This window comes from Arachis duranensis, chromosome 4 (assembly GCF_000817695.3).
Source record: "Arachis duranensis cultivar V14167 chromosome 4, aradu.V14167.gnm2.J7QH, whole genome shotgun sequence".
In the NCBI taxonomy this organism is placed as follows: domain Eukaryota; kingdom Viridiplantae; phylum Streptophyta; class Magnoliopsida; order Fabales; family Fabaceae; genus Arachis; species Arachis duranensis.
In genome coordinates this window covers 10617776-10626903 of record NC_029775.3, presented here as the reverse complement: position 1 = coordinate 10626903, position 9128 = coordinate 10617776, and the positions used below count along the sequence as shown (strand labels likewise).

Sequence of the window (9128 nt, the reverse complement as noted above, 5' to 3'; positions counted from 1 at the left end):
TTAATTTTATTATATTCAAACTTGTATAACAACATATTAAAAGGTAGACAGTAAAAGTAACATTATTATATATGAGATACTTCAAGCACACGATAATATAAAGATTACAAACATATAATACATCAGGCTATGTACTATCATACCTAAAACCTTTTGACTTTATCTTAAACGGAACCTTATACAAGGTGTTTATATATAGTTGTTTTCAGACGAAATTACAACCCAAATATTGGAATATGTCATGTTGTTCAATTGAAAAGAATTTGATATATTTTTTTACTAACAGTTACAAATTTTGATATTGAATCCTCTCCTAAAGAATCAACTTTAGACATCTATGTCTAAATTTTCACACATCTAACAATATATATGGGCCAACCAAGACCTTATTCTTCAGCAACAAATAATTATATATTAAAAATAAAACAATTGCATATAGGCAGAGAGATATATTTAAGTATATCATATGGCCACGCTGCGGAGAACAACAGTTTCAATAGTGAGACCAGGACCAAAGCCAAAAAGCACACCCCAATCAAGTCCTTCTCCAGTGGTTTTAAGTCCTGCTTCAAGTGACTTCTTTCTCATCAAATCCATAATGAAGAACACACACGCACTTGACATGTTACCATAATTGCTAAGCACATCTCTAGTGGCTTTCATCTTCTCTGGCTTCAAGTTCACCTTCTCTTCAACCTGGTCCAAAATTGCACGTCCACCAGGATGTGCAATCCAAAATATTGAGTTATAATCAGATATACCTAGTGGATCAAAAGCTTTCCTGAGTGCATCATTGATGTTTTGTGAAATAATATCCGGAACACTCTTGTTAAGATAGAATGTAAGTCCAACTTCACGAAGGAGACCACCGATGGCTCCGTGACTGTTAGGGACAAGTTGTTGATCAGTTGAAACAATCTCAAAGAGAGGATTCTCAACCTCTGGAACAGGATCAGAACCAATGATAATTGCAGCAGCTCCATCAGCAAACAATGCTTGCCCTACAAGACTATCCATGTCTGTCTCACTAGGACCACGAAAAGTGACTGAAGTATTTTCAGAACAAACAATAAGCACACGAGCATCCTTGTTGTTTTCAGCCAAGTCCTTAGCCAAACGAAGGACAGTGCCGCCAGCGAAGCAGCCTTGGTGGTACATCATGTACCTCTTGACGCTTGGGTCGAGCCCTAAGAGTACGATGAGTTCGTAATCAACGCCAGGCAACGCAACGCCGCTGGTGGTGCAGAAGATCAAATGTGTGATCTTAGACATTGGCTGACCCCATTCCTCGATGGCCTTGGTTGCAGCCTCTTTTCCAACCTTTGGTACCTCCCTGATCATCATGTCTTCCCTTGCATCTAAGGACGGTGCTTTGTATGCGCACATGTTAGGATTCTTTTTTAGTATTTCTTCCGTTAAATACATATGTCTATTCTTGATCTGTGTTCTCTCACCTGAAATAATAATATGAAATTCACGTCCATCAATATCCTTGTTGAAATATATATATTATATATAGAGTAAAAATTGGATTGTGACCATTTTAAACTCAAGTCGACACAAATCATTTGTCAAATATAAAAGTTGTTTATTCTTTATTTAACAAGTGTTATTTTTGTTATATATTTTATCACATTTTGAAATCTTGTGAGTTATTCTTGTAGTGACTTGAATCTTCATCAGATACCATTTTAATAGTTTAAACAAATTTTATAATTATAGAAATAATATTATCATTAAATAGTTAATACTATTAATATTAAGCAGCAAAAATATGATATATTGTATAATGATTAATTATTGCATATTAATTAATATAAAAGAAAAACCATAGATTTTACTTTGATAAATATTGAATAAAATTAAATTAAAACACTTAATAAAAATACATACAAATGCGTTGAAATTTCTTTTTGAGATCCGTCATGTGTTCGCTATTGGTTACTCTAAAATAATAATCTGCATATGTACTCTGATCAACACAATTTGATGGATTTGCTGTGCCAATCGCCAATACGGTTGCTGGGCCTTCTGCCCTTTGAACCTTGCGAGTCTCACTCACAGCCACCATCCTTTCTTATCTGTATCTTTTGGGATAGCAAAGCTTAGCAATGTTCTTTGGGACAGCAAAGCTTATTAGCTATGTTGTTTGGTATTTCGGTGAAGACTTAGGCAGGGAGAGCGGGGATATTTATATGCACGAGAGTAAGGGCATATGTGGAATTAAATGGACTATTGGGAACTTACATAGAAAACGGGCTCAACTCAAAAGTGTCGTAATAGTAGTGACAATTATTTTTAGTCAACTTCAATCGATGTATTCTAGCTTCTTGGTTGTTTAATTGTTTTACTTTGGCTGTGATTCATTATTGTGTGGATGGCGGACCAGATTGGCGGCATATTTGTTTAGAGTTCTTTTCGTCTTTACCGATTGATGTATATGGGTCAATTTTTTGTGCTTGGTAGAATATAGTATTTATTATTTCTTTTCTTTCTCTTTCTTTTTTTTTTTTCAATCAACTTTGATTTGCTTCGTTAGAAATATCTTAGTTTTGGGTATGGATTTTGAAAGCTTGTATTTAACATGAGAATATTATTAAAGTATTTTTCAAAAAAATTACATAAAAAAGATAAAAAAATTTTGTGGTATTTAATGTGTTTTATTTTTTTTTTGTAAGAAATAAAGAGTTTATTTTCTTTTTTTTTTCCTTTGAAAAAATTCCTTCCGTTTATCTCATGCATCCAATCATATTATAACAATCTTTTATTTAATGTATGGCGGCCCTGTTTAGTTATATAAAAATGTTATTCGTACATTAAATTAGCTATTAAAATCAGTCACTAATATATTTATGTATAAATATATATGTGATTTAATTTATTTTTAATGTATATTTATATTTTAATATATATTTTATACTGATAACTAATTTTAATAGATGATTTTAATATACACGTAACATAATCGTTATTTATATAGTTAGCGGGGTACACGTGCTTCTTATTGCCATTACATCCATGTCTTGTTGAAATTAAATTTCTTCGAAGCAAAAATGTCATCATTATTTTTATATAAATTTCAACATTCAAAGACGATGTGTTTGACTGGGTGTGTGAGGTGTTTGGTGGATCACATGACATTGGAGTCTACCACCATATATGGGTCTGGTGTTAATTAAGTAGTCTTGCTTGAACAAATTAAACAATAATATGTTTGACTATATAGTTTTATACCGCTAGAATTTTTATTACTAGTCACTCTCATCACTTTACCAATGGAAAAGTTATTTTCATCAAAATTAGTGCAATTCCCAACCTATAAACTTATAAAACTCTGGAATCACAAATATTTCTCAATATATATGATCTCAGTTATCTCAAGAATAAATTGAATTTAGCATAATATCAAGTGCAATGTCATAGAAAAGCTATGCAATAATACCTTTTTTAACATCAAATATATAGTCACTAAATCTGTAACGAAGCTTACCACCACCAATGTATATAACAGGGATTGGAGTTTAATTTTCATATAAAATTTTATTTTTGTTTCAATAGTATCTTTTATCATCTATATCTATTAAAACATGTATTTTTTTATTATTTTTAATATTAAATTATTCAAGATTTTATGGATAAGGAAAAGGATAGGAAAATAATTATTTGTAATCAGTTAATTTTAAACAATTACTGTAATTAATAATTATTAATTTTATATTTTTTAAAAAATAAAATTTAAATAATCACTAATTAATAACAATTAATTAGTATAAAATGCAATTTAAAAATATTTGTTGGCTTGTTGGCTAGACCCTTATTGAATGATTATATAATTTTATATTCACGAAAATTTAATGGATCTTTGTCGGGTGGATACTTATATCCCATCCCTGTAGATATTTCGAGGGTTCTCAATTAATTTCTTGTCATAAATAATATCTACGGATATTGATTTTAGTAGATTCTTTTGGCATCTTAACAGAGAAATTATTGCTTAAAGAAATATTGACAGTTTTTTCTCGGATCTATGTAAATGGTATTTTCTTTTTATCCATTTATGAAATTGTTGGTACTAAAAATAGATTTTTTCGACAAAACATTTTGACTACTAATTGTTTCGACTATAGAAGCAGAGACGAGCAAGCTGAAGTCGAAGAAAGATGGTGCAAAAAATGTCGAAGTCGAAAAGCAGTTACTTGAAGACCAAGGTCGTAAGGAAGACGTGAAATGTCAAAACTTGGGAGTCAAGATTTTCTATAGTCAACATAGGGTCGTAGCCTGAGAAAAAGGAGAAAGCGAGATCGTGGGCAAAATTCTTTATGGTCAAGTCTATTCTCATAGTCTATAAATAGGAGAAGTTCTCAAGAGTTTAGGGACTTCAATAAAAAACACTTCACCATCACACCAAATTTTGCAAAAATTTTCAATTCCAGTGACGCAACGAAAGATCATGGAGTGTAAATGCATGTGAGTGTCAGAAGTTCATTTTTATTTTATTTTCCTTTGTTTTCTTTCTTTTCCATTTTAATTCATTTCTTTTTATTTCTTTGCTTTCAATAATTTATTGTTATTTTGCTTTCTTTCAATTTTAATTTTACTCTATTATTTATTTAAAGCTTATATTTTTTTGTACTTCCTTTTATTTGCTACAATTTGCCACCAGTATTTCGACACAGTTTGTTTTGACACAAACACTTAGTAATTCTTGCGTCAAGCCCACTTTTTTTCAAAAGAGTCGTATTTATTTCTCGAACTGAAATCTTGATACAAGATTAATTTGACACCCTGTCGAAGTTACCAAAAATAAAGTGAAACAAAAATATACTTTATTCCTTTCTTATATAAGATTAAAATAATATAAATTTTAATCTACTTATCCATCAATAATTATTATAATTTTATATATGAATTAATGATAATTATTGGTTTAATTCAAATAATTATTATAATTTTATATATGAATGGAGACATATATATCGATTTTGTACTAATATTCCCAATGCAATTGACGAACCAAACATGGATCCCCTAACTTAATTTATTTTTGGCTAATCAGAACCCAAAACAAAACCTATAATCCTAAAAATTAGAAACAATATAGATTCAGAAGCAAAAATTTCTAATTAAAAACCCTAAAATCAAAAGCCAAAACCTCCCAAATTTTACAAAACCAATTAAAAATTGATACATACTTTCTCTGTCTTCACTAGCTATTGTTGTTCGACATCATCATCATGAGGCGCTTACCTCACTTGTTAGGGATTGATGCTTCGCCTCATTGAAAACCTTGACTCTTCAATAGATTCATCAGAGCAGCGGATCAACCTTCACAAGGTGGTTTACTTGCTTACTCGTTAGAGTAGGAGGGGTCGCGAGAGAGCAGAGCGTGCACACACTTTTTTCGACTTTGAATAGAGAGGGAAAGTTAGAGAATGAGCGAGAAGAGAGGATGGAGAATGAGATAGAGAATGCTTACTTGGTGAGCGCGGTGATGAGCAGTGACGGTGAAGAAGAGATGATGAGATGAAGGTGAAAACGAAAGAAAACAGTAAAAGAACTCTCTCTCAGATTTCTGCGAAGGAGAAGGGCACTGGTGTGAAAAGAAAATAAAATTCATTGTTATTATAGCGCGCTTATATTAAAAAACGTTTATGAAACGTACCCAAAACATAACAATTAGACTACTCTTGAAAAGCGTCTCTTTTGGTAAATATATATTCATAGACATTAGATTAAGACTATGCTTTATAAGTGATTTTTTAATATTTAAGGATACACTTTTTAAGTGATGTCATAATTATGTTTTCTATTCTTCTAAAAAAGGACCACAGAGAATAAAGCGTAGCCTATTCTATGAATAGGCTACTCTTTTTAAATGTAGCTTAAAAAAAGTGTTGTTGAATGAGTGATTTTTTTGTAATGAAATAATAATACTAATAGTATAAAATATATATTTATTATTACTGTTTATTTTTCTTGATGAGTGGAGACCTTGCTGAAGTTTAAGGATAGTTAAGGTGTACTATGTCTTAGGAAAAAAAGGTGGGTATTTACCCATAAAACACATTTCACCATTTCTTTTGTATTACCACACAAACTAGCATCGTGTTTTTTTTTTTAGAAATTAACGTCTCACATTTTTTTCTCATATATTTAGAATACAAAAATCCTTAAAAATCAGTATATTAATTAGAATCAAAATTCTCTAAATAAAAAATAAAACACGAACAAACTAATCTAACAAATCAAAACCAACTATCAATAAAAGATAACACGAATATACAAGATAACATGAGTATTCTTTTTCAATAAAATTAATTTTGTTATATTCAATCTTGTATCAAGTGACAACATATTAAAAATTAGACAATAGAAGTAACATTATTAGATAATTATATGAGAGGCATCAAACACACGATAATATAAAAACTTACAAACATAATACAACATCAAGCCTTGTACTATCATACCTAATACTTTAAACTTTATCTTAATGAAACCTCATACAAAGGTGTTTATAGTTGTTTTTGGATAAAATTACAACCCAAATATTGGTATGTGTCATGTTGTTCATCAATTGAAAAGAATTTGATATATTTTTTAATAACAATTACAAATTTTGGTATTGAATCTTCCCATAATGAATTAACTTTAGACAACTTTGTCTAATTTTTCACTCATCTAAGAATATGAGCCATTTAGAATCTTATTTTAGAGTAAAAGAAAATTATTAAAAAATAACAAAATTGCATATATGCTGAGATATATAATTAAGCGCATTATATGGCCATGCTGCGGAGAACAACGGTTTCAATAGTGAGACCAGGACCAAAACCAAAAAGCACACCCCAATCAAGTCCTTCTCCGGTGGTTTTAAGTCCAGCTTCAAGTGATTTCTTTCTCATCAAATCCATAATGAAGAACACACACGCACTTGACATGTTACCATAATTGCTAAGCACATCTCTAGTGGCTTTCATCTTCTCTGACTTCAAGTTCACCTTCTCTTCAACCTGGTCCAAAATTGCACGTCCACCAGGATGTGCAATCCAAAATATTGAGTTATAATCAGATATACCCAGTGGATCAAAAGCTTTACTGAGTGCATCATTGATGTTTTGTGAAATAATATCCGGAACACTCTTGTTAAGATAGAATGTAAGTCCAACTTCACGAAGGAGACCACCGATGGCTCCATGGCTGTTAGGGACAAGTTGTTGATCAGTTGAAACAATCTCAAATAGAGGATTCTCAACCTCTGGAACAGGATCAGAACCAATGATAATTGCAGCAGCTCCATCGGCAAACAATGCTTGCCCTACAAGACTATCCATGTCTGTCTCACTAGGACCACGAAAAGTGACTGCAGTATTTTCAGAACAAACAATAAGCACACGGGCATCCTTGTTGTTTTCAGCCAAATCCTTAGCCAAACGAAGGACAGTGCCACCAGCAAAGCAGCCTTGGTGGTACATCATGTACCTCTTGACACTTGGGTCAAGCCCTAAGAGTACAATGAGTTCGTAATCAACGCCAGGCAACGCAACACCGCTGGTGGTGCAGAAAATCAAATGTGTGATCTTAGACATTGGCTGACCCCATTCCTTGATGGCCTTGGTTGCAGCCTCTTTTCCAACTCTTGGTACCTCTCTGATCATCATGTCTTCCCTTGCATCCAACGACGGTGCCTTGTATGCGCACATATTGGGGTTCTCCTTCAGTATCTCTTCTGTTAAATACATATGTCTATTCTTGATCTGTGTTCTCTCACCTGTAATAATATATAATTCACATATATCAATATCCTTGATGAAGTTTCAAAAATGGTAAATATATATATTGAACAAGTTATTATTTCTAATTATGAAAATTTAAATGGTGACCGTAAAATATGTAAATTTTTATTTGTATATAATTTTGTTAAACTAACCCAATTTCTATAGGATATAAGTTAATTAGTTTATATTTTTCATTGTTTTAATTATCAGTGTTTAAATCTATGAAAATATTTGACGATGGACAAAATTTTTTCTTTACGTTTTCCTTGTATTTGAATAGCCAATAATTCTCATTTCTCCCTAAATCCTTTATGGTGAAATAATAAAATGATAGTTTAAAATATTATTAGAGTTTACCAAATACGTTGTACAACTTTATTGATATTTTTAATGAAACTAATATGCATGACAATTTCACTTTTTTATCTTTACTAAAAAATTTTTTTCACTGTTTGATATGAAATCTTATATATTGTGTATTAATTAATATAATAATAAAATAATAAATTTTACTTTGATAAATATAAAATAAAGCAAAAGTAAAAATAAAAAATACATACAAATACGTTGAAATTTCTTCTTAAGATCAATCATGTGTTCGCTGTTTGTGACTCTAAAATAATAATCTGCATATGTACTCTGATCAACACAGTTTGGTGGATTTGCTGTGCCAATTGCCAGTACCGTTGCTGGGCCTTCTGCCCTTTGAGCCGTGCGGATCTCACTAACAGCCACCATCTTTTTCTAGCTGTGTTCTTTGGGACAACAAAGCTTAGCTATGTTCTTTGGGAGAGCAAACTTTAGCTATGTGCTTTGTATTTTGGTGAAGACTTAGGCAGGGAGAAGGGGAATATTTATATGCATGAGTAGGGGCATATGTGGAATTAAATGGGTGACAATGATTATTATTTAATTAGTTAACTTCAAAAACGAAGTATTCTGACTTCTTGGTTGTTTAATTGTTTTGCTTTGACTTTGATTGATTGATTGTGCATGTATCATGTTACATATATTGTGTAGTTTTAGTGTTATTTAATTCATGATATTCCGTGGATGGCGGACCAGATTGGCGGCTTATTTGTTTAGAGATTTTCGTCTTTAGTAATTGATGTATGTGGGTCCATTTTTTTTTGGTTGGTAGAATAAAGTATTTATTTCGTTCCCCTCTCTCTCTCTTTCTCTCTTTCTTTTCAGTAAACTTTAATTTGGTTTGTTAGAAATATCTTAGTTTTTGAAAGCTTGCATTTAACATGAAAATATTACTAAAGAAATTTTTAAAAAATTTACATAAAAAATATAAAATTTTGTGGTATTTAACATGTTTTATTTGTTGTAAGAAATATAGAGATT

General features: G+C 31.1%; 1 protein-coding gene across 4 annotated transcripts; it reads right to left on the bottom strand.

The window, feature by feature from the left end:
• Positions 1 to 244: 244 nt before the first annotated feature.
• On the bottom strand, positions 245 to 8591 carry LOC107483326 (stilbene synthase 1). 4 transcript variants are annotated; one of them, XM_052260243.1, is made up of 3 exons: positions 8339 to 8591; positions 7257 to 7771; positions 245 to 939 (listed from the first exon to the last, which is right to left on the bottom strand). In XM_052260243.1, exons 1-3 carry the CDS (start codon positions 8514 to 8516, stop codon positions 463 to 465), a joined length of 1170 nt encoding a protein of 389 aa, XP_052116203.1. In that variant the 5' UTR covers positions 8517 to 8591; the 3' UTR covers positions 245 to 462. The 4 variants fall into 4 exon arrangements, with proteins under 4 accessions (XP_052116203.1, XP_052116204.1, XP_015959438.1 ...); XM_052260244.1 differs by having other exon boundaries at positions 245 to 1165; positions 7483 to 7771; XM_016103952.3 differs by lacking the exons at positions 7257 to 7771; positions 8339 to 8591 and adding an exon at positions 1894 to 2162 and having other exon boundaries at positions 245 to 1454.
• Positions 8592 to 9128: the final 537 nt, after the last annotated feature.

Excerpts from the sequence above, each read along its gene's own strand:
- LOC107483326 (XM_052260243.1), bottom strand. The coding sequence starts at position 8,516 with ATGGTGGCTGTTAGTGAGATCCGCACGGCTCAAAGGGCAGAAGGCCCA. Across the intron at positions 7,772-8,338 it reads GAAGAAATTTCAACGTATTT|GTGAGAGAACACAGATCAAG; the intron begins GTATGTATTTTT and ends ATATTATTACAG. Across the intron at positions 940-7,256 it reads GTTCTGATCCTGTTCCAGAG|GTTGAGAATCCTCTCTTTGA; the intron begins GTTGAGAATCCT and ends CCTGTTCCAGAG.